This window comes from Amphiprion ocellaris, chromosome 14 (assembly GCF_022539595.1).
Source record: "Amphiprion ocellaris isolate individual 3 ecotype Okinawa chromosome 14, ASM2253959v1, whole genome shotgun sequence".
In the NCBI taxonomy this organism is placed as follows: Eukaryota; Metazoa; Chordata; class Actinopteri; family Pomacentridae; genus Amphiprion; species Amphiprion ocellaris.
In genome coordinates this window covers 26,740,739-26,767,397 of record NC_072779.1, presented here as the reverse complement: position 1 = coordinate 26,767,397, position 26,659 = coordinate 26,740,739, and the positions used below count along the sequence as shown (strand labels likewise).

The 26,659-nt window shown below is 40.7% G+C and overlaps 1 protein-coding gene across 2 annotated transcripts in view; it reads right to left on the bottom strand.

Annotated features, from left to right (window-relative positions):
* The window catches only part of srrm3 (serine/arginine repetitive matrix 3), a 120,118-nt gene that overhangs the window by 31,781 nt on the left and 61,678 nt on the right, over positions 1 to 26,659 (bottom strand). For both annotated transcript variants that reach the window (XM_055017533.1, XM_055017532.1), the window contains exon 3: positions 9,217 to 9,318. In XM_055017533.1, coding sequence (XP_054873508.1) covers positions 9,217 to 9,318 — 102 coding nt within the window. The remainder of the gene's footprint in view (positions 1 to 9,216; positions 9,319 to 26,659) is intronic.

The window sequence follows — 26,659 nt, the reverse complement described above, 5'->3', positions numbered from 1 at the left end:
ACTTGTACAATTTATAATTTTAGCTCAAATGCTGTCATTTGCTAATTAGTACTAAACACAAAGTAAAGCTGCAGTTGATAGAAATTTGTCATTAGATTAAAGCGCATAGTTGGCTTAAATTATTGAAGGGCCTCTGGGCAAAAATTTACCGTGGGCCCCCATTAATCCCCACCTGCTCCCTCTATGTTTCCTTTAAGTCCTGTGTAGATCTTCTGTCCTGCAGCCACATTTAATATGTTTGTAGGAGAATATGAACTTAACAAGAAAGGTCTTATAACCAGAGTCCGAAAAAGAACTTTGACCTGCTGGTAGTGCTGGATGGACAGTCAGGAGATCACTGAAGTTCAGTTTAGCACAATTCATCCTGAGGGCCAGTGTGTGCACCCAGTGTTCATGTTTATTCATTCAATAGTTTCACTAAAAATCAAAAATGTCATTCTGCTGTTGGCGCTGGAGGAAAAACAAGATCACTGAAGTCATTGATACTGATCTGCTACAAACCATGCATTTTGGCTGAGAAAAGCTGAGAAAGGCCAAGCGCCCCTCACTGCTTCTCATGAACTTCTACAGGAGTACGACTGAGAGCATTCTGTGCTACTGCAGCATGGTCTGGTTTTCCAGCTGCACCGCTGGAAACAGAAGGGACTTGGCCCGTGTGGTAAAAATTGCACAGTGGATTGTGAGTGCACAGCTTCCCAGCCTGGACTCTGTCTATGCTAGCCGGCTGAGGAAAAAGGTCAGCAGCATCGCCAGAGATCCCACTCATCCTGGACACAGACTGTTTGTCACCTTTCCATCAGGGAAAAGATTCCGGACATTAAAAACAAAAACCAGCAGACTGCGAAACAGCTTCTTCCCCAGAGCTGTTGCCACCATCACACCCACCCCATACAGACATTCCCCCCTCCCGGCTCATCTGTGCAATAAGAACTCTACTTCAACACTGGCCCACTTTATCAGCACTGACCACTTTACTTTGTTTGTATATAGTACTTTGATTCTTCCTTTTATTTTTTAAGAGTATTTTTTATCTATTTTTATTCTTATTTGCACTGCTGCTAATTGTCGTGTTCTTCCAGACAAATTTCGTTGTATTTCTGGACAATGACAATAAAGTCTCTTTAATCTTTCCATACAATGCTTCATACCAATCCAGTACATATCTCTTGTACAACACATATCTGAACTATATCAGAATACACTGAAAGGCTGACTAACAGCCCTGTTCTGCTAGGGTAGTTTAAATCATTCCACCTACTCATTTGATGCTATGATCTAACTTGGGTAAAAAAAAAACAATAAATTTTTTTTTTTTAAATTACCAAAGACCCAAGTGCACACAAATGTGCTACTCTCAAACTTTTTTGTGACTTCATTCCTATACTGACATTTGCAATTTTCCCTCACCCCAGCAGTGAGAATATCATCAGCTCTCACATTCTTACACCTCAGCTTGTGGGATTCATATTTTCCCACTTGTTTCTCACACATACTGTATTGTATATGCTGACAGATGGCTGCAGCCTTCTCCCTAATCCTCCCTGCTCCACTGCCCCCTTCCCTCTTATGTGGCCTCCTCTGATCCACCAAATCTGACCTTGCCAGTTTCATGTGGGCTTAAGAGACCAATATAAAAAACACACCACACCGATTGTTTTTCCCTCATGCTGTCTCACCTCTCTGACCTTGTCATGTTTCAGAATTGTTACAAACTCAGCAGCATGTCTTGCTTTGGGCTTTCTGATGCTTTTTTTTTGCACATAAATGCAGCATTTAGGAACAGTGTAAAGGTTATCTGGATTAGAGTGATGAAGACAGAGACATAATCTCAATGACTGACCATGCAACCTCAATAACAGCAGAGAGATGAAAACAGGCAGAAGTAATGAGATGAAGAGGCTCAAGCATCAATTTACAATTTAGCAAAGCAATGGAGAGAGCATCTTGAGTTAGGACAACAAACACACGAGCACCACATAAGAGGAAATTTTTACAACAGATTATAAGGGAGAGGAGGCATTATGTAGAAAAGAAGGACAAAAATAAGTGTGAAAATAAGTATGTGGAAGGACAGAGTGGGGCGGATGTGAACAGGGAACAGACCTGGCTGTTTGTCAGGAAGACACGAGGCAACAGAACCCTTAATTGGCTGAGCACCACTGGGCACAGCAGGGAAGCCAGGCACCAGCAGAATAACCTCACTTCACAATGACAACCCTTTTCTGCACACACACACGGAAAAACACAGACACACTGCAATGCTCACTCTGATGAATAAACATGCATTACAAAAATCAAGTTAATTGGAACTGGAGCAACAAAAACAACAGTCTCAGAAAGCAGAGAGAAGTAACCAACTGTAGGCAGAGTGGGTGTTATACAGCTGTTTGAGTTAGAGATGCTGGTCGACTGTCTCTGAGTGGTTGATGAGCAGGGCAACTGATGGCTCATACAAAATGCTAATAACATGTTGTTTTTTTCTCTTTTTTGCAGCTGATACAAAACAACAATATACATGTAATAACAAATGAGACACAAAACTGCTGAACTTAAATGAACATCCATTTTGTCTATTTGCTGATGTAGATTTTCCACTCTGCACTGTCTACTATGAACTTATCTAAAAAAAAAAAAAAAATCAACTAAATTAACCTCCACAGGTAATCAGACAAAAAAAATATGGGCAAAAAATAAAGTTGAAGTAAACTTAACATCCATTAACATCCATTATGTACACCACTTAATCCTCGTAAGGGTCGCAGGGGGCTGGAGTCTATCCCAGCTGACTAAGGGTGAAGGTAGGGGACACCCTGGACAGGTCACCAGTCTATCACAGGGCTACACAGAGAGACAAACAATCACATTCACACCTACGGACAATTTAGAATCTCCAATTAACCTCAGCATGGTTTTGAACTGTGGGAGGAAGCCGGAGTACCCGGAATGGTGGTATGTTTTGTAGTGAAGATGCACTATTCAACCATCAGAAAGGTTTTCATAAACAAAACTGAATTGTCTTTGATGTAGAATGTGCTATTCATATAGCATTTCTCATTTGTTTAGTTAAACCACCATTAATTTGCAAAGTATGATGCAACCCCTTCTTATAATTTTGCTATTTTCTACATTAATGCCAATAATAAGCATCCATATACTTTTTTTAATTTACTTACTTCTGAAACCAAAACCATGTTCTCATTTTGTGCTGACACACTCAGGAGACTTTTCAGATTTTTTAAGCAACAAGGACGCTACAATCAAAATAATTTGGAAGATTCTTAAGAAGATGAGACCTTTGCATTAAATTTTTTTTGCCTGTTAAAAACCAAAAAGTGCATTTTAGCTGCCAGTCTTTGTGCCTTTTTCCTAAGTGGCCCTGTAGGCCTGAAGCACATTGCCAAAAAGAGCAATTAACAACAATTTAAACTATCTAGTGTTCCCCATGCTTAGTCATTAGCGATGAATCAACTAATTCCCCATCCAGTCTCTAATCTCTCAATGAATGCCATGCTACAATATGCATGAGATATCTGTCCAGGCCAGACAGTTTGACAGATGAGTGAGTGTTGGCCTGTTTAACGCTGCCCTGGTGAGGTAAGAGGTTCCCAATTCAGAATTGTCCCTGGGACCTGGCAGTGATGGACTGTGGCCAAGGGCCTGCTCAGGGCTGCTGCACAAAGTAGTGCAACTCATTCATATCCTCACTCAGAGGTTATAGTCTGCTGTTTTGGGAGGAGGCTGGCTGGATTGATTCCTCCTCATCACGAGGGTGGGGCCAATTCCAGTAGTTGTTTAAAAGTGACTATATTAACATGAAGGACTGACTATGGGTGTGAGTTTAAGCTGAGCTGATCAATCTGTGATCATAAGGAAAACCTTGATGCACAATGATTAGCAACAGTTGAATGGTCGATCTGCTTCGACTCAAACAAGATATATTTCTGTTTCTGTGGTCAGTCTCAGGTATTTCTTCAGATATTGAACTGTTTTGTGGATCCCAGGGTCAGTCTCTCTGTGTAAGCCAGAAAGGCTCACAGAGGCTTTACACACCGCATTCCTTCTCTCGCTCTGTGTTCCCATCCATTCTGCAGGAAATCAATGTTGGACACCGGTAAACAGAGTTATGAGCCAGCACATCCATGCTTACTGCTGGCTGTTTATTGCCAGTGTATAAGAGTATTAAGGAACAGCTGAGGGTCCTAGCCTATCAATAAAACCTGAATAAAACCTCTCAGCTCAGCAAACTCAAACACACTGAAGGTGTATTTCAGAGTGTAATGGAGTCACAAGTCATTTAGCAAATTTACACATCTATATGTATGTATATCAGTTTTTGCTTGAAGTTGTGTAGCATCAGTTTGTACCTAGTTTTGCTTCACCAAACTTATCTCCACAGAACTGTGTCAGCACTGAAGAATGGTCTGACTGTACCTTATTGTTATTCAGCTATAGGGGAAAGGAACGCAGTCTTCTGTCCTCACTATTGTCTTGGGTAGTGCTGAGCTCAGGATTCTACAGTGCTTCTGCAAAATAGTGATGCTAAGAACTTGTTTTTGTGGAAAATTTGCACGTAGGGAGGCGAGTGCTGTCATTAAAATGACTAATTCACCAAAAGAACCAAGCAGGCTTGCCTTAATGCATGATTTAAAGTTGTTGCTATTTGTCTCATTGCAAATGGAATTTTGAAAATGCTAACGCACGGATAGCCGAAGGACAGGAGAAAGAGATGTGGAAATGACATGTAAGTGCAGTATAAATCTGGTGAATCAGACTAGTTTGTACCAAAATAACAAGATCAATTTTATTTAAATGAATGGGTGAAGGGCCTATTACACCATCCATCAGTTTAATAGCTTAACACTTATTAGCTTCACACTTGAGTTTGTGTTACTTTAATGTATCATATTTATATTTTCTTTTGTAAAAATGGCTTCATGCATGTTCTAAAAATCTGGACTACCCTCTGCTTTTCAACCAAAATATGTAGTTTGTCTGCAGTCATATCAGTGGCTCTGTCAGGCTTACAATGTGCCACTGTAACATTCTAACATAGTAGGTTTATCATTTTAACCATCATAGTTCAGCATGTTAGCATGCTATCAGTTCCTAATGAGCACAAAAACGTAGGACAGCTGAGGCTGATGGGAATGTCGTTAGTTGTGCAGGTACCAAAGAACTGAACAGAGGTGTTACTGGATGAAGAGTGTAGTTCACCCTGAAGGGAACATGAATGTGTTTACAATAAAACAACAGGAAGAGTCTCTATAGCTTTTAATTGCACTGTGTATCACAGTGACAAATGTCCAATGCAGTGTATTCCTGATTGCTCATTATTGGTAGCAGCGAGTATCAACGGGGTTGACCTGCAAATTAATTGAGGCATGCTTACTATAATTTTTCAGATTCAGGTATTACTCAGGGACATAGACTACTTTAGACAGGGGTCTACTTTTGTGTGTGTGTGTGTGTGTGTGTTTGTGTGTGTGTGTGTGTGTGTGTGTGTGTGTGTGTGTGTGTGTGTGTGTGTGTGTGCCTAGGTGTGTGTGTGTGTGTGTGTGTGTGTGTGTGTGTGTGTGTGTGTGTGTGTGTGTGTGTGTGTGTGTGTGTGTGTGTGTGTGTGTGCGTGTGTGTATATGTGTGTGTATGTGTTGCAGACCTGGGTGAGTGGACAGGATGAGGAGGAGTGGGAGGATAACAACCCTGCAAATTACAAGCTTCTTCAATTTTCCACATCAAGGCCTTTCTGCAGAGGGAATGTTGCAGAATTTGAGGCAAGTGCTGACATCCCAAATTGACCTGACTCAGAAGTGCCCTTGAGAGTGAACTAATGTAAACCGCAAAACAAAGCTTTCTTTATATTTTTTCCTACATGTTTATTATATTCATCATACTGTACATAACCATCCTGTGTAAGTCTCTCCCTCAGCCTTCCTCCTCACTTCAGCATGGTCTAGTTAAATGTCAGACACCAGCTGAGGTGCAGAGGAGGGAGAATCATTAGTCATGTCTGTGAGACAGGAAGCATCAGCATCATTACCAGTCATTAGTTCACAGACAGCAGGTCAGGTCACCACCACACCGCCTCTCTCAATCACTCATGGATTCAGTATGATGAACTGAGTCAGGAGGACCATCACGCCTACATCCTGCTGTTGCCGTTTCTCATGCTTTTCAGGGCTGTGGCAGTGGCCTTTGTAAGCATGTGTGAGTCTCTCTATGATCTGGATGAAAACTATACACACATTAATTCTTGTTGATTGCTTCAATTCCATCCATGTGTGCCTCAGATGAGCCAATCTCCCTCCCACCTCATGCTCAAAGTTTGAACAAGGCTTGACGCTAAACAAATTGACAATTATCATGCCAATCTTTGCCTCATTGGCTACCAGCAGAGTTTAGAATAGAGTTTAAAATGCTCTTGATTATTTTAAAAGCACCGGGGTTTAACCATTCCCTGTGGAACCAGATAAAGGCATTGGCAGGCAGAAGTCAAGGATTAAAATAAAAATTTATTGGACTTCTGCAGCTATGGTCCACATTCGTTCGACTCTGCTGCCTGAGGACATTATTAGAGTGGCAAGCCATTTCTCATAACCTCTTGTAAAATCAATTTGTTTGCATTTGATACTTATTGCTGTCTAGTTTCATTAGATTCATTTATCTAAAAAACATTTGAATTTATTTCTTGATTAATTTGTTATTAAGAACACAAAACTTTTTGAGTTTGGCTTAATAAATTACCTGAATGAAAGTTGTGTGTCAGAATGGAGCAAGAAAGGGGAGGTAAGGTGAAAAACGATGCATGCACACAGAAGGCTTAAATGAATACAAATGCATTATTTTGATATGCACAGAAAATACCCTGAAAGGATCTGAAATGCATCAGAATTTTCTACCCTCTCTACTCTCCTTCTCTGACCTGACAGACACAGTTTACCACAAGCAATCTAAGTACACACCCATCATACAGACCCCAATGCAATCAGTGGAATGCACTCTTTACTGTGGCTGTTAGAATAATAAAAAGGCAGCCTTTATAACTTCCAATATGTTCCTTCAGCATCAAACTGGGATGAGTTTTTACCAGACAGATGTGTGTAGGCTTCAGGCGAAAAAGACACACTGTGCATAATTTAACTATTCATTAATTTCATCAGCTTTCACCAGATTAATTGTGGACTGCATGTATAATAAAGCTTCACTAATGTTCCACAGGTGGTATTTTAAGTTAGGGAATATATCAAAAGTCCATACAGATGATCAAAGGTAGCTTTTCAGATTTTTGCCAGTTGCTTTCTAGTTGTCTTCAGTGACATGTCAAATAAGTTTCAGTTCCATCCAGATCTCTGTTCTCTACATGCACAACCTCCACTTATTCACCCCGTGGAGTAAAAAAAAATAAATCAACGCATTGATAACTCGTTGACATGTATATATATATATATATATATATATATATATATATATATATATATATATATATATATATATATATATATATATATATATATATATATAGGATATGGAGCGGAGATGGTGCATTTGATTTTTTTCTGGTTGCCATGAGCTGAAAAATATCTCGCTTTGGGATATAACTTGCCTTTGTCACTTTTTACCCAGCTGTCCAATCACACTGGAGGAGGAGCAAGACAAATACTACAACAGCCAAATGTCATATTCTACTATTGAAGCTAAATAACAGTGAAGAAGAAGTTACTCTTGGTCTCTGAGTATCCATGTCTGTATCGGATAACTTCCTTGAACTACCATAATATTCATATGAAAAATACTTAATTTTGACAAACATTTTGTATGCTGTGGGCCTGCCAGGTATTCAGCAGTCAACTGAGTCAATCAGCTGATCAGTACTTGCAACACATTGCTTCCACAGACACTCCGTATAATAGCAACCAAATCTTTGAAGCTGAAAGGACGACGTATGTCCATGCGCTCAGCTGGGAGCAGTCTGGTGTTTTCAGTCAGCAAAAAAAACACTTTGGTAAACACACAGCCTTTATGTGTTTGACAGCATCAGCTATGTTGTACATACAGCAAACACTCTTTTTCAGCTGCTGTAGTAAGCTATGTCACAGCAAGAACCGCTCAGCCAAGTAAAGAGAATCAGCAGTCGTTCATTACTTTAAGACATGAAGGTCAGTCAGTTTGGAAAATTTCAAAAACTCATAGTCACATCATCAAACACTTTGATGATACTGGTTCTTGTGAGCACCGCCTGGGGAAAGGACAAGCAAGAGTTCCCTCTGCTACAGAGGAGAAGTTCATTAGCGTTACAAGCACGTTAGATTAGAGCTCACATCAATGCTTCCCAGAGTTCCAGCAGCAAACACATCTCAACATCAACTGTTGGGAAGAGACTGTGTGGATCAGACCTTTATGGCGTATCTGCTGCAAAGAAACCACTACTGAGGGAGTGCAAGAAGAGAAAGAGAACTGTCTGGGCCAAGAAACACAATATGTGGGCCTTTATGAAGATCGCTGAGAGAATGAAGATAGTGTAAAGCTGTTATTATAGCAAACAGAGGCTACTTCGAGGAATCTAAGATGTAAAACATATTTCAGTCTTGATTGCCCTTTTCTTTTTGCTTACTACTTAAATTCAAATGTGTCTTTATTATTGTTCTACATTTAAAAAATATGAAAACCTTTTGACTGGTGCTGTATATGCTGCTGTAGTGTCACCTTAGTTAAAAAGTAATCCAGGATTAAAATTTTTGTAGGTGTGTTTGGCTTTTTCTGCTTCTACCATGCAGTGCAATTCTAACCTGTATTTTTCCATTATACTTTTTATTTCTCTTTCCACTGTTGATTTCCCCTTGGACCTTTAGCAGTGACCCAGTTTCTATTTAGTCACAGTTAAGATGTTTTGGGGTTTTTTTTGCTCCTTCAAAGGAATCTTCCAATAAAAGTCATATTTTATAATTGATCACCTCTATGCTTGAATGTACATGGTTATTTTGTTGGAGAAAATTTGTTGGGACCGCAACCTATTAAAATATATATGGCAATAGAAAATAATTTCATGCAGAAAATGATGCAGACTAGAAAATTTCTAACAACTTCTGGAATAAATCAGAATATATCTCAGATACTGATGGATGTTTTTCATGATATAAGTAGAGACAGAAACAGAGTAACTTTGTTTTACACCCCTTATGCACATGCCACATATATCAAATCTGGTGTGAAGTAACTTACACTGGTTGTGTGTGTGAGCTCTCTCTGGTGATAACGCCCTCTTTGTCCATCAGCATTTGTCTGAATGTGCTCACTTTTTGTCGAATTTCTTCCTCTGTGTACCTGAGGAAATAAAGACACAACAGTTAGAAAAGAAACATGCATAACTTAGCAGTCTACAGACTGCTGGGTTCAGTTGTCAGCAAACAAGGATGAAAATGAATTGCTGTTGGTGTTAACCTGAGACTGTGTGAAGGCCTATGAACTAGGGGTTGACTGACTGCAAGTATGACCGATTATTGGAGCTAATTCATTTAAAAATGCTCTTCTTTGGCTCTGATGCAGCCATCTTTCTCGATATCCACCACTCTGTGATCTTGAGCAATGTCCAACTCACAGTACCATTTGACAGATTTTAAGAAAAATCTTTTAATGAAACATTTGTAGAATATAAATAAATGTAGCCCAGGCTATAAAGAAAAACAGATGAATGGCTGGTTGGAGCTGTTGAACTGTATTAGTGGTGTTTTTATACCAGTGTTACCACAAGTTGACACTAGGGGGAGATCCTGCTGACGTCTGACATTACGGTGAGCGTATTGCGTCACTTCCTGTTGTAGCGCTGTGTTGTGTTCTGTGACTGATGTAGCTTATCCACTCCATCTAATTTGATATTCATTAAATCTGTGTGTAGCGGTAATATTTGAATCGTAACATACACTTGTTTTCTTCAAGCACCTTCTCAGTACTTAATTCTAAGTTAATCTGTTATCTCTGTCCGCTAGCCTAGCACTTAGCAGTTAGCATGGCTTCTCCCTCTTCCTCTCCTTCTCTTTCCTGCTCAGTGTGTCACATGCTTAGTTACTCCTGTGCCTCCTTTAGTGATAACGATACCTGTAATAAATGCAGTCTCTTTGTAGCTTTGGAGGCGAGGCTCTCTGAATTGGAAGCACGGCTCCGCACCATAGAAAACACCCTGCTAGCTGATAGCCAGGCCCCTTTAGCCGGTGCGGACCGCAATAGTATAGCTGCTAGTGTAGCTTCTGCTAGCCGGCCCCTAGCAGCTCCCGACCAGCCGGGAAGTCAGGGTAGCTGGGTGACAGTTCGTAGGAAACGTAGTCCTAAGGTCAAGCCCGCTGTCCCGGCACACCACAAACTGCTTCACGTTTCTAATCGTTTTTCCCCACTCAACGACACATCCGCTGAGAAACCAACTCTGATCATTGGCAGCTCCATAGTCAGAAACGTGAAGCTAGCGACACCAGCGAACATAGTAAAATGCCTCCCAGGTGCCAGAGCGGGCGACATAGAAGCAAATTTGAAACTGCTGGCTAAAGATAATCGTAAATACAGTAAGACTGTTATTCATGTTGGCGGTAATGACACCCGGTTACGCCAATCGGAGGTCACCAAAGTTAGTGTGGCATCGGTGTGTAACTTTGCCAAAACCATGTTGGACTCTGTAGTTTTCTCTGAACCCCTGCCTGATCTGACCAGTGACGATTTGTTTAGCCGCATGTTGTCGTTTCGCCGCTGGTTGTCTACGTGGCGTACTGCAAACGACGTTGGCTTTATAGACAATTGGAACTCTTTCTGGGGAAAACCTGGTCTGATTAGGAGAGACGGCATCCATCCCACTTTGGCTGGTGCAGCTCTCATTTCTAAAAATATGGCTAATTTTATTAGGACTCCTAAAGCATGACAACCCAGAGATCAGACCAGGATGCAGAGTTGTAGTCTTCCACACCTCTCTGCAGTTTCCTCACAGCTGTCAACCTCTAGGAATTCAGTTAACTTTATTGAGACTGTGTCTGTCCCCCGACCACCAAAATTCAATAAATTAAACAATAAATTCATAGATAAATACAATTGTGTCGCTGACGACACTCAATTGTATTTATCTATGAAGCCAGATGAAACTAATCAGCTAGCCAGACTGCAAGATTGTCTTAAGGACATAAAGACCTGGATGACCTATAATTTCTTACTACTAAATTCAGACAAGACTGAAGCCATTGTATTTTGCCCCAAACATCTTAGAAAATTGCTTTCAAAGCATATAGTTCTCTGGATGGCATTACATTGGCCTCCAGTACTACTGTGAGGAACCTCAGAGTTATCTTTGACCAGGACATGTCCTTTAACTCACACATAAAACAAATCTGTAGGACTTCCTTTTTCCACCTGAGAAATATTGTGAAAATCAGGAACATCCTGTCTCATAGTGTTGCAGAAAAACTAGTCCATGCATTTGTTACTTCCAGGCTTGACTATTGTAATTCCTTATTATCAGGTTGTCCCAAAAGCTCTCTGAAACATCTACAGTTGATCCAAAATGCTGCAGCCAGAGTACTGATGGGAGTTAGCAAGAGAGATCATATTTCTCCTATACTGGTTTCTCTTCATTGGCTTCCTGTTAAATCTAGAATAGAATTCAAATTTCTTCCTCTGACATATCTCTTAACAACCAATCTCCATCATATCTTAAAGACCTGATAGTACCATATTATCCTAGCAGAACTCTTTGCTCTCAGACTGCAGGCTTACTTGTCGTTCATAGAATCTCTAAAAGTAGAATGGGAGGCAGAGCCTTCAGTTATCAGGCACCTCTCCTGTGGAGATTGGAGTATAGGAGTTTGGGTTCGGGAGGCGGACACCCTCTCTATTTTTAAGACCAGGCTTAAAACCTTCCTTTTTGAGAAAGCTTAAAGTTAAGGCTGACTGGAGGACCCTGATGGGCTGAGCTGGTGTTTTCATTTGCACAACTGACTTCCCCTCTTGACGTCCCTTTAGTCTGCCCCTAGTTATGCTGCTATAGGCCTAGGCCTAGGACCTCTCTTGATACACTGAGCCCTTCTCTAACTAACTATGTATTTACTATATATACCATTATTGCATTACGCTCACTCTGTTTCTCCTTGTGTCCTTTCTCCGAGTGTCCCTGGTCCCAGAGCTGGATGCTTCAGATCTGTGGTTGTTCTCCCACCAACTGGCCTAGTCTCCATCTGTGGGATGCTGCTGCTGACCTTCCTCCAGCCCACTGCTTCCAGCTGCCCATTTCCACCAGTCTACTCTGCATTGCCCTTACTATACTTGCTTTGCTCATCTACATATTTTTGAATTTACCACCAGCTATATATGTAGTATATTTAATGCCAGAGCCGTACACCATAGCAGTAAACTATAATTAGTTTCCATGTTAGTTGTACTTTGCATGTATCATCTGTCTTATCATGCATGTATTAAACTGTGTGTTTTATGGTCCTTGTCCCCTCCCCCCCACCTCTCTATCTCTATCCCTCTACCTCTATCCCTCTACCTCCACCTCTAACCCTCTACCTGTAACCCTCTACCTCTACCCCTCTACCTCTTCTGTCCCTCTCAACCAGCCCGGCCAGCAGGCAGATGGGTCCCCCCACATAAAGAGCCGGGTTCTGCTCAAGGTTTTTTTCCCTGTTAAAAGGGTGTTTTCCTGCCACTGTCGCCTTTTGGCTTGCTCTGGGGGTCAGACATATGGGTTCTGTAAAGCGACTCGAGACAATTTGGCTGTAATTGGCGCTATATAAATAAAATTAAATTGACTTGAATTGAATAGTCGGCTGGACGACGCTAATGGATATAATGGGAAATCCCATAGGCCTATGCTAATAGCAATAGCATTTAGATCGCAGAAAAATGTGCTTGGCAATGTATTTAGCATGTAGAAGTGTGAATATTAGTACCATGAAGTTAAAAGAGAGTCTGTTACAGTCATAATGTGTAACTGAGCTTCTGTAAATAAGTTAGTTTTAAGTTGATGAATGTTAACTGTATTTAGTCAGTTATACTGTCTTGCTATAGAGTTTAGCTTTTTCACACTGAGCTTCAGCAGTTTAAAGTGTGTTAGGTGTAATAAAATGCCATAATTTGCCTTATAGAAGGAAATAAATTATCTCTAACCTTAAACCAGGGTAATTCATGTCGTTGATATTGTTAAAACTGTGACAGTGATGATTTATGATGCAACTGAGTTTGAGAAATTGATATTTGTTGTACAACAGATCTAATTGAAACTTGCAAATTCAAGTAAAGGTTATACTGATGCTTGGTAGTGTTTCAATGCCAAGTGTTGAAGTAAGGTGTAGCCTAATTTGATGAAATGTGGATAACACTTTATATGGATGTATGACCTGTCTATAGGTCAGGTTTTGGTAAAGGGTGGATTTCTGGACCTGTCCAGCATCCAGCATAGCATCCATTAAAGGATTCATCCAGCAGAGAACCGAGATTCCAGTAAACTGGATGGCGAGCCAACCTACAAGAACTTGAGAGACAGAGAGAAGGAAGATTGTTCTTACAAAAGGATTTACTGCATTCACAGTGCGGTAGGACAGATAAATGACACACACACATCTGGATTGGGCCCCAATGATCGATCCAACGACTTAACACTAAAAGACTGGACTCAGACACTTTTGTTTGTTTAGGTCATTGTGCGCACTTTGTTATTTTGTCCTTAATTGTACTGTCATGTTTTTGTTGTTGTACAGTTAACCTGCACTAAGTGTGTTCATTATACACCTTTTGGCAAATTTATTTCTGTTTTGTGTCTCTTTATTGATGTTAAGACCTCAGGCTCCGAGCGTCCTCGTTATCAGTTTCCCTAATTCCTAATAATTGGTATTGTCCCTAAAAACTCCATATCATACCTCTACTATAAGCATAGAGCAAATTTTAGTAGCGGCTTTTAATACCAGCACTGAACGCAGCAGGCGCACTGGTGAGGCTAACTGTCATCCGTCATAACTGCCAGATGCTTGTGTTGGAGCCATGTCATCACCTACTAGCACTCAGAGTCCGAACAAATGGCAAAGACTGTCTTCTGACCGCAACCTGACCCAAAATAATACTCAGTCAAATGATGTACATTCTGATCCTTCACTGTCAACCTGTTCAGCCCCAAGCAGGCCCCCACTGCGTGTCATGTTTTATTCTGCAAGTGAGCGCCATAACTCGCTGAGTTGAGAGGAACTGTGGGCAGCATGAGGAGCTCTTAACAAGCTGACGCACACTACTGCGGACCGCTGCAGAGGCATAGAAAGAAAAGAACAGTCTGCGTCACACTGTAGATTTGTATTCATGTTTTCTAATATTGCATCTTTGGCTTTTTTAATTTCAGTTGTGTTGTGCCTGTCAGTGGGTGCAACAGAAGAGCAGTAAAATGATCAGTTATATTGCATTTTCACTGTGATCTTAACAGTGCAAAACATAATGAATGATTGACAAACAGCAAAAAATGTTTATGCATACAGCTTTCAGCTACATCCTCCCAGTTTGTGAATAACACAAGGAGCATCCACCACAAGCTGCCACTGCAAGAGCAGCGACATCTCTACAGCAGAGACAGCAATAATTCAACAAGCCTGTCTGACCAAGTCCTCCTCGATTCGACAGATTCTCATAGGACAGCTGTGCTTGAGAGTACATGGCCTCCTAACCGCACTGTACACAGAGTCCATCTCTTGGTGTAGTCACACCACCTTCAAACCATCTACATGCGGTGCTTAGGCTATGTAATGAGCTGTAATGAGTTACAGAGACAGAGAAACATGAAAGCAGAAAGGCTGAGGAGGGTGGGAGGGGAAAAGGGGGAGAATTAATAAAGCTGTGAAAGGGAAACTATCATTAATAATAAACTGTAATGTGTATATAAAAATTAACAACAGATATCTAGGAGTGTGTTCAGATAGAAACTCACAAATTACCCCACAACTGAAAATGTACATGCTCTGTTCTCACAGTAAGTACAAAAAAGAATAAAGCCAGCATCTTTTAGTCTTAGTCTTAACATACTAATCTGTGATAGTTTCCAATTTGGTAAGTGATTACATCTGAAACATGAGCTCTCCTTGCAATAACCAAAGTAGATAATGCACAAATGTAATTTCAATTTTGCGTCATTCTGCTGCAGTAATGGCCAACATCAAGCAAGCTGAGCTGTGCAACAGGAGGCAGTTAGTTGTCAATGTTTTTGGAACTTTGTTTTTTGAGTTTGATTAGGACTTGTTGTCAGGTAGTAGTCGGACTTTGTGCAGAAAACTTATTGGTTTCTGCACAAATTGAGTTTCAGTAGGTGGGTGGTTCCCTCTATTGTTACCTGGCTGAAAATATGAAAAGGGGTGGGTTAAGCCATAATACTTCCTGGTATTTAAACACACACTGTAGCATCAGCAGAAGCATCAGCCTCTTGTGTCACCTCTCACAATGTGTGTGTGAAGACCGAATTGGGTGAAGACCTACAAGTCTACCTGTGCGAGTCCACCGAGCAAGGACACCGACTGGGTAGTCTTTTCCCACTATTTATACATGTAACCTGCCTCACCTACCATGTGCTACAATACCATCCCTGTTATCCAAGGCTTTTGAAAAAATGCATCTGCTACAAAAAATGAAAAAAACAACTCTGCAAAAATCTGCTCTGTCCCCTACTGGTATCTCCTTCAACCTTGGCCAATGGATTTGCCAGACGGCTGTAAACAAAACTAAATTAATCCAAAAACTGGTTAATTCTTCAGATACTCAGGTACTAGCATTGACTGAAACCTGGATCCGTCCAGAAAACACTGCTATACCAGCTGCACTCTCTACTGACTACACCTTCTCCCACACACCCTGTGCTGCTGGAGGGGGAGGTGGTACTGGAGTCCTCACTTCTAAAAAATGCAAGCTCACTAAGCTCTCTCTGCCAAACAACAAGTCGGCATTTGAATACCATGTAATCAGTGTTACTGTACCGATTCAGCTATTTGTTGTTGTCATATACCGCCCTCCAGGGTGTCAACTAGGCAACTTTGTAGTTGAACTGGACGTGTTACTCTCAGCCATTAAAGACTATGACACACCACTTGTTGTCATGGGAGACATGAAAATTACACAGAAAAAGCCCAAGGAACTGATTTTCTGTCACTTATGGCATCATTTGATCTCATGCAGGTCTCCACCCCTACCACGCACAAAACAGGGAACACACTTGACCTGATTTTCTGCCAAAATTGAGTATCACTCCACTTCATCTGTCAGATCATTATTTTATTTAATTCACTGTTACCTTATCGGAAGACTTTCCTGTTCTTCTGCAAATGGTCTCCTTCCACCACAACCTTTGTCCCTCACACCAACCCAGCTTTCTGATGAGGTCTTGGCCTCTATGCCTCCTCATAACATATTCCCCTCATTCCCGGTTGACAAGGCCACAGATACTCCCTGATCCTCACTAGCCTCTTGCCCTCTAACATCAAAATCTGCTCATATTTAGCAGTAAAGGCCACCTTGAGAAACTCTTCCATGATACCACGCATATTCTTTTGTTGCAAGATAAACTATTTATAAAAATGTCATGTGACATTATTGATGCCTATATCAAGATATGATGACATCCATAAAATTAATTTTGTGTTACCACTTAATTATTGATTTATAAGATTACTAATTATTGGACAAGAAATTTGCTCAAAATTTGCATACCCAATCTTGAGGCCATAAATTATCCTATAATGATGCCCACCACAAACTTAACTATGCATAACATGAAGCCTTCAAGCTATTGAACTGGGTGAGTTATATAAAAAATAATCACAACCCACAAATGGGAAAATCTTTTTTTTTGTTTGTTTGATTTTGAACCATGTAAACATGTTTATTTCTATTGTAAAGTTGGACACTTTAACATGGGTGTCTATGGGGATTGACTTGCTTTTGGAGTTTGAGGAACTGCATTCCTGCCCTGAATTAACTTTTAGCCCCAGAGGTTGCCACTTGGTTTGAACGTTGATGTTGGATAATAACATAAGGGAAGGTACAAGACGGTTACTGTAGTTTAACCTTCTTTGGAGCACATCAAGGTCACAAGCGCGCAACTTATGTGAGTAGTAACTGTCTGGAGACCACATAACAATGCACCAGCAACAGCATAACTTGTGTTAAAACATATTTGTGGCCACTGGTGGGTATCCATTTCACCAATAAATTGTAAACTGAAACCAACCAAAGAAACATCATGTTTTGTGTCAGGATGAGCCAACCTTCATGTGAGGTCTGTGGCTACCACCAAGGGAAGAAACAGCAGTTTTTACATTGGGAGAGACATAACAGGTCAGAAGCCCCAGGTGAATGCTCATTGTTTTCTTCAACATTCATGTGGTTGTGCACTGCAAATTCATCCCCCAGAATTGGACTGTCAATGAAGAAGATTTGGCGCAAATGACTTGCTCCAAATCTATCTTAATTTTTTTTCTTACTTTATTTTGTTTTGTGGGTGTTCCAGTGCATTGTGCACCTGATCACTGCGTTGAGATTATGCACTGGTTAGTTTCATTATAGTTTTTGATTTTTATAGTTTTCACAATTTTTTGATCACACATTGTAGCAAATTCAGCTTATTCTTGATGGTACCAATTTGACAAAACAAATATTTACATCCCACTGCTGTTCACTTAATTTTGTCTGAAGGGGGCAAACAGAGTCAGTCTTTGAAAATTCCGGCTCTTGCCTTTGTCTTAATTGGAACTAAGGGTCCTGACCCACAGCATGAATAACAGTCACAGATCTGAAGTACACAAAAAGACTGTGACTATGTAGTTAATTTGCCAGTTTACTGTTTTAAAAAAGCAATCTGGAGTATGAGTTCCATGTGCCACGAGTAAAAGTGAAGGGAAACAGTTCACCATTTATAGAAACAGATCCTCCTTCCTTCTCTTTACTTGCAGCTCATGGCAGGACCAGTTCCATAAACTGGATTGTAAATTAACCAGTGGCTCATTCCAGCATGGAAATAGCATTAGTTTGAAGACTGTTTGCTTTTCTCAGATTAAATATAGCAGCCGATACTGTGTATTCTGAGTCGACTGCTATCAGTGCATTGATGGTGTGGAGAATAAGATTAGGAGAAGCATGACGGAAAGCTGAAAAAGCTGGAACATGGCCCAGAAGAGAAGAAGCCAGCCCATGTGACAGTGCCATCAGGTCCTGCTGTACGGCAGTCTCTCAGCCCAGCAGCTGTCAACACAGCACAATGGAGGCCACAAACATGCACTTTATATTCATGGCTTTCCATTCACAGCGCAGGGGCCATCACCATACGTTAGGTTCTACCCGACAACTCTACAGTAATGCCCATGTTCCCCCTGCTGTCTGCTGCAGATTGAAGAAGAATGTAAAATACTGACTGAGAAACATGAAACATGCGCTGGCCAAATAGAAGGCATGACTTTAGGACTCTCCACTTCCCATTGTGCTGATGATAGTAAAGATGTTAGTGCTTGCAGCTATCGCTGATAAGACCCCATCTGAAGAAAGAAAAGAGGGTCACAAGTTGTGAGGCTAAAGGCTTGGTTGGCACATGACCTACAGAATCTCTACCTCCTCTCTTTGCTTCTCTTTCTCCTCTTCCTTCCTGTTGAATTGCTCGATTCAAAAACTCAGCACAGCTTCACTGCATGAAGTGAGGCAAAGCTGGGCTCTGTTTGATCAGTCTAGCTTACTAACCAAAGTCAGACCGTGTGTGCCTAGCAGTGGTCCTGCTTCAACAAAGAGCTGGAGGTTTCAGAAGTTTGGGCAGGGAGAATCCCCCACAGCACCTGAATGCCTGCGGGGAAGAAAGAAGCTAAAAAAAATGCCTTCTTTCAGGACTGCTAAACTCCTGTGTTGCATTTCAAGAGAGGTTCTGTTAAAATTCACAGTGAACTTTGAATGCATCTCTGTAAATGGCTACATATTGGATGTTTGTGAGAAGCTATTAGGACAAGCACACTCAAACATCACATCTGTCCTCTGTACATTTAATTAGCATTTCTTGCAGCTGTAAAGGTACCTGCTTACTACATAACACACCGTCTGTTCTGTCCAAACACAGTGCTGAGTAGGAGCTGAACTTGTGTGTTTGAGTATGAAGTTGATTGTTCACAAGTCACAGTTAGCCAAGTGCAGCCAAATGAAGGCCATTTAGTCCAGGCCCACTGCCTGTAGCATGCAAAGTCCTAGGGATTTGGGCAGAAAGAGACAGGGGACATCGATCAGAGAGAGGGCCTCCCCGCCATGAAAAATCACCACGATTAAAGAACTTGATTGGAGTAATTAGACAGCTCCAAGCACCCACAGATTTTCCCCATTAACTCATGATCCTGGAAAATTATTAGTTGTGGCCCCAAGACCATCCTTATGCTGATAGTCATTGATTTGAATGCCTATGTGTGGGGCGTGCATGCTCTCATTCAGCTACAAGTGATGTCTCTGTGTTTGATGTCTGAAGAGCTTTTCTCTACAAGTTGTCCCCAGGCACTGCTGTACACCTTTGAAACTCATTAACCATCAATCCTGAAGCAAAGAGAACAGAAGCAAACCGATGCTGGTGTAGTTAGTAAGATTGAATGGCACTGGGAACATGGGAAGCCAAATCTGAGCACCCACACATTTCTATTTCAGGGGCAGAATTAAAACGACCTACCGAGTGCCACAGTGAGATAGTTTAACTCTCAAGTGGAGAGGATTTTCAATTGATGCTCTCTACAATCATAGATTTTCTGGTTAGATAACAGATATTAGACCAGACAAAGAATAGCAAAGAAAGAGTACACTTTTCTCTCACTTTATAAAGCTGCCCTCTTCACTCACCACAGGGTAAGCAGATCAATGGTTGGAGCAGAACAATCTGACATTTCTGATTGCTCATCTTCTCTAAGATCTCCTGTAACAACAGGATTTGAAACTGTTTTGTTTAGCATGGACTTTCTATATTGACTTGGGAGCCCCGCGGTGACAATGTATAAAATGGGTCATTCTCCCTATGATGCTTTCCCTTCCAATTTTCAGTCTTCTAGGAAGCTGGCTTATCGTCTTATGTCTTATGACGCAGGCTCTAGCTTGCAGGAAAACCTCCACCAGAGCAGAGATAGTTATTTGCTCTGGCGTCAAATAATATGAGAGGAGCTATTCTAATAAGATCCAAGCTACTTGCATCTACTGCAATTTCAAAAGTGTCATTGCTGATGTTCCGAAAGCAACACCACAGTAGTGGTAGCAGCAATTTAGCTCTCAGCGACTATAATAATCCTGTTCCTTTCTGCCTAAATTTACTTTTCTGCCTTGGAACTGGTTCTTTAGCACCCACATTTAGAGCACTAATTCAGTTATGTTATGTCTTATTTGCTTGTGTCTGGCCAGACCTCTCTGCTTGACTTTAAAACAACAGATATAAATTTTTCAATACACACATGCGTATCCATTGTTTCTGCTGGATGAAGCAGCAACAGTAAAATCTACAGTCTTTTATTTAAATAGCTCCTACTACAGGTGGTAAACAGCATGCATGAGGAAGACTTAGACTCACTTTTTTCTGGATGGATTTTGTTGCCTCTCTAAAGACAACCTGTGTATGTCTCTGCATGAATTGTGCAGATATATATGTGGAACTCACATGTTTAAAGAGAGACCTGTGAAATCTGTAGTTTAGTATGAGTGAACAGAACTCATTAAGGGACTGAAAAACAGCTTAGACGCCACAGGAGTTCAGACCATGCACACTCATTATGCCTCAATTAGCATAGAAAAACACCCCTGAAATAGAGTCTAGACCTTTGCATGCACAGCAGCTCTTGAGTTTGAAATCAGTCAGAGAGCTATGTTATCATAAGTGGCACAAAGTTTAGATAACAGTTTTGTGTGAAACATTCAGTACATACACATTTTAGATAGATTAAACCTTTATTGATCCCGCAGCAGGGATGGTGAAAAGGACAAGATACTATTTTGTCATGTCCTTCACGAGCTACTCTACAATGTAGTAAATATTCCTGTAAAATTACAGTATAAAACTGGCAAACACAGCTGCTATAGTAGCAATTTTAATTTATGTAAAGATTTCATTTTTGTATGCTTATTTACACCACTCTACAGTGAAATATGAGGTTTACTGTTTAATATTGTAAAAAGAGTCTCCAACAATTGTATTTATGTGATGTTGCTGCAGTAATATAGAATTTGAAAAAAAAAAAAAAACAACAGACATATGCCATAACTAACAATGTGTCTTGAATTTTACATTTCAGAATTGAGATAGGATAATAATTTAAGAATAAATAAAAGGATAAAGCAAGTTGCATTTTTATTGATCAAGGATGTTTATTCAAAGCAGAAATGTATGACAAATTGTAGTTTGTTTAATATATTTTATAAATCAAAGATTCAACAATAATAACTTACAGTAAAAAAGAAAAAAACAAATGATGCTGGTCTATTGCTTTGTGAACTAGCTTGCTGTTAATGGTTACTCTTGTTCATGGCTCAAAAAAAGCACCAGATTTTTCTGTAACTGACTGCATTTTGGAAAAACAGTACACTACTCTATTTGGCTGTATTTTTTCAATAATTTATTATAGTGTGACAATTATACCTCCTGCTCTCGCAGACAGATGCCATGTATAAATGGACTGATGTATGGAACCTCTAGGCCATCTAATACACATAAAATGGCGATGTTCCCTGCAGCGCCGGAGCACTCAGTGCAACAATGAATGGAGGATTCTGCCAGGCCATGGATAACTAAATGAACAGACTCTCTTAATCGCTGAGCCCATCTAATTGGCTCCCAGGGTGAAGCCATCACTCATGACAGACCATTTATCCTGGTCTTATCTCTGGAGAGGAGCATGGCTGGACTGGGGGGTTGCGTGTAAAGGGAGGATGGGAATGTCTGCCATGCTGGCAGGGCTAGTGAAGGGGGCAGACATCCAATCTGCCCCCCAGCCTAATCCTTCAGCACGTCTTCAGTCAGGACAGAGACTAAGGGGTGAGGTAGAGGCTGAACCCTCTGGCATGAATCCACAACAAATGAAAACAGACTCTAGCCACCATCTAAATTGTGTCTAATGCCTGGCATTGCTCTCCCTCTCTGTCGCTGTGTTTCATCCCCCACTCTATCCCTTAATCCTGCACACATGCACACTTTCTCTCTCATTTAAAGAGGCACATTAGAAATTGGAGAGGCAGGGGTAGCCGTGCTGAGCCAAGCTGGCAAATGAGATTCTCCTTTTATTATAGCTTAACAAGATGACTTGAGTCCGTCCAGAGCTTTAACACTCAGCTGAGTGGTCGCCATCCTTCATGTGCGACTGTCTGCCAGCCGAGGCTATGCAAGTCTGACGAGTGAGTGGAGCTGGTCAGCGCGGGTGTCAGATCTCCTTGTATTCCGTCATCATTAGCCAAGCTACTGCCTGCCACTACTGTTCCACTAGACATCATTGCTCTTTTACATCGCTCTCAAACCAGGAGCTACTATGTCTAGTCGAGGCAGGAGTGAAGCTAGACAGATGGCAACAGTGCACCCCCTTCTTTCTATCTTTTTTCTTTATTGCAAAGTCCAGCAGCTCCCTTTCAACTACATCAATCTGCCATGCTTCCACCATTTTCCCTGCAGTCTTAATGAGGTCCCACTGCCTGACATGAGCAATCATGCTCAGAGAAGGAGGGATGGGGAGAAAAATGAGTCGAAGAAAAGAAAACCTTAATCTAGCTCCACCTTCTAAAGAAAAAAAAACACCTAGTGCATTGATTCAATTAATCTCAATACTCTTGAGTAAGAAAGGTCCCACATTCTGACATTGAAGTGTGCCTGACGCTGTTCGTATCTGGACTTACCCCCTAAAAAAGCCTCTCTAATTAGCTTGCCTTTTATTCAATTAAATCATCCTCCCCTAATATATCAAGGATTAGCCAATTTTCTGAAAATGACAAATGTGATTTGAGTAAAATGCCATGAGGTATCAGTAGGAAAGTGAGTTTCTCTGCACTGACATAGGATCACAGAGCTCCTTGTTAATTACGGTCTCAGCTAGCCTGGAGTTTGCCTGCGAGCTGTGGTTATTCAACCAGCAGTGTGTGTTTATGTGTGTGTGTGAGCAAATCCACCAGAGAGAAACCCTGAGATTTTGGATTAGAGCCGACTCCAGTCTCTACAGTTTCCATAGCTCTTGCTAACTTTGTGCTGGATGTCATGCTAATGAAACAGAGTACGATGTGTTGGCCTATGTTCTTCAATGTCTCTACAGCAACCTCACTAACAAGAGCTACTCAGGATTAAGACAGTAATGCAAAGTTCAAGTGCTGGATGCAGGAATACAAATATATGAAGGATGAGTAATGTTGCCCGGTGACATATACATGATTGTGAAGAACAAATGGATGTCACTGAAGACTGCTTTGGGGATTACCAGGATATGTTGCTCCCACCTTACTACGTATATTCTAAAACTTTTTTCTCAGGCCAAATTTCCCACACACTTCCTTTCAGTAACTCCCACTTCTGACTTCGGGGACAGTGCAGAATCCCCTGACACAAATGCTATATATGCAAAGAATCTTCCACACCTCCCTACTTCACCTAATCTAGCAAGCAGGAGACTCTCTAGTCACAAGGACATGATCCTTCACTTGGCTGCTGATTGTGAACACTGCCAATTATGTGAACTGAGGCACCTGGCCAAGCAGAAAGCACCCAGGTCTTTGCCAAAATAGTCCCTGTAGTGCCCTTTACCTAATACTGAACCTTTTCTTATGCCAGAAAATAGTTATTTTGAGGATTGAAGCAACCCTTCATATAAAGACAGCAGTTTCATTCACAGCATCTCACAAGAATTACCTGTTTTAAAGAGAATGCAATGAAAAAAATGACTTGATTGTGTCATGACAGATCACAGCTACTGCTAACATTTCCATATCATATTGCCAAAACTGTCAATATCATCCAAACACAGCTGCTATGCAACATTTCCTCATAAAAAACACAGCCCCTTATGTTTACTCCACTCCTCTGCAGAGGCCTTCTTTTTTTTTCTTTCTCTTAATATTGCGAAGAAAATGACTTTTGACAGGTAGCAGATTCTGAATGTAATTTTTTGGTGCAGCTTGTGAACTCAGCACCCCTACAGGTACATACCTGCCAGCGTCAGCTTCTCGACTACTAAAGCTTTCATGGCTTGCACCCAATCTAGCTCCCCAATAACAGAATGGTGAAGAAAAAATAAAGAACTACAGTTTTTCTGAAAACAGTAATCCCGCTTGACATCAGAAAACAATGCAACTCTTCTTTTTTTCTGTGAAGTTTGCATACCAGGGTTCAAACTGGATCAAATTTCTCAACATCTGTGTGTGTTTTGTGTGGTTTGCCTTCTAAAATTAAGTCAAACCAAACTTGACGATTACTTACATTCATGTTGAGGCTACCTGTTCCACTGTGTTTGTGGGTTTTATTTTCAAAAAAGCCCCCCAAGATTCCCAAGAAATAGTTCACATAGCAGCGCTTCAAGTCCTGCAGGTGGAAACCAGTGTAATGGTTGTAGCAGTGTCAGCAAGGAAATTATGGGACTTGGAAAAAGAGGAAATATTAATTAAGCTGCAACAATTGTATTCAATTCAATTAAATTGTATGTATAAAGCACCAATTCACAACACAAATCTCTTCAGGGGACTTCACAGAAGTAAGGTCAAGAGCTAATAACAAAATATTACATTTATATCTAATATATTGTAGCGACAATACCGAAATAATATTTCAACCCAACAGTTCTCTTTGAACAAGGATTGTAATCATAGCAGTAGGTGTCGTACTGACAGAAATATATAAAGAAGGGTTTTGACATAAAGTTAGATGGTGAAAAACTGTCAATGACTTCGATGGGAGATATTCAAGGGGCTGTGACTGTCATGGCATTAATAGACGGGAGAATATTAAACTGTATGTGATACTGCAACAGATGTTTGTTCTTTTAGAGTGAGAGAAGTTTTTATGCCTATTGTAGTTGATTTTTGTATCACATTTAAACATATTTTTCATTCATTATAAGTCAAAGAATTATTATAACATCTGAAGAAAAACAATTCATTTTTTCATTTGTTTAATGTGCATCTGAGAGAACAGCTGTCTACACATGCTGTAAAACAGCTTGCATTTCATTCATGCTGTATACTGTATGCATAACCGAGATCCCCTGAGTGTATTTTTGTTACTTTATGACTGTAACTACAGTGACTTTGTATTGAGCTCTGAGAAGAATAAGTGACCTACATGCAGTACTGTACTTGAATGCCTTCTGTGCAGATAAAGATGTGGGACTAAAGCTGCTGCTGTGCTGCTTATATGCTGCTTTAGCTATGCAGGCTGTGTAGACACACTTGTACATTCAACACACTGTGTACAAGAAAACTGGTGACACCACAACTTCACTTAAATCACTCTTTGGCTGGTGCTGTCATTTCTGTCCTTGCGAATACGTAAGGCTCCACCAGACTTCAAGAGCCGTAAATTTCATCATCACTTTGTGCAGCCAGTCACAATGCTACAAAGGCAACAAATGCACATGCCCAGAATACATTCGCAGCCTTTACTGCAAATTTACTACAAATGTATGGAATGTGTCCTCCGAGGGGACTAGAAAGTAGTATCATGAGAACAACTATATGTCCATGGTGTCCAAAGCTGGACATGTGTGCATCTGTTACACTGACTGTATACAAAGAGGGATGAGCCAAGACTCACCAGTTGGTGGTTTTGAAGGTAAGTGAACTGGTTCTGGCTATCACCATCTTGGCAGGAGCTGTTGTTCTATTTTGTTGGACTATACAAATGTCTTGGTGTCATGGACTGTCCAGTGACAATGGCCCACTCAAAGCTGCCAACTTTAGCTTTAAGCATTAACATGATGAGTTTTAATAAAATTGATCTTCCATACAATTGCCATGAACATGGAAATTAGCTATAGATACTAAAACTATCTTTTGTGCCAGGCTGTAAAAAAATGGTTATTTTATGTTTATTTAAATTTTCAGCCTCACAAATTGTCACATGGTCCACAAGGAAGTGTAACCAGGTCCTCACTCACATTTGGAACCTGATTTTTTTGCTACTTGGGGCAGCGAACACAATATTGCCAATTTGAAAATGGCAGATGTGTCTAGTAGTAGGTGGAAACACTAGTACAATATTCACTCTCTATGAGCTCTGTGTCCTGAGGGAAATATGTGACTCCTAGATAGATACTAGATCCTTCATTATGTTCACCAGCTAGTCATTAACCGTGTCTATCTGATGTTTTCTGGTGATCCGGTAGTGCATGGCAGTTTTTATTTTTTTCTTTGTGAACAACTGCTTGCTGAAGCCCAAACTAATCTCATGAGAGTCCTGAGACAGTAAAGTGGTGGGCTGGACAGTTAAACAATGATCTGAAACTCACTATAGTATGTCAAAGGCACATCCAGCCTCTGTTTTACCAGCTTCTCTATTCAATGCAATCTCACATTTAGCATTTTTTTCCATTGGTCTATATGCAAAATGAGGCATGTATCTGGATTTTACTTTTAATTTGACCTAAAATTGAAACCTATGATTTACCAGTTAGTATGACAATGGAACCCTCAACTCTCTTAAATGCTCTCATCT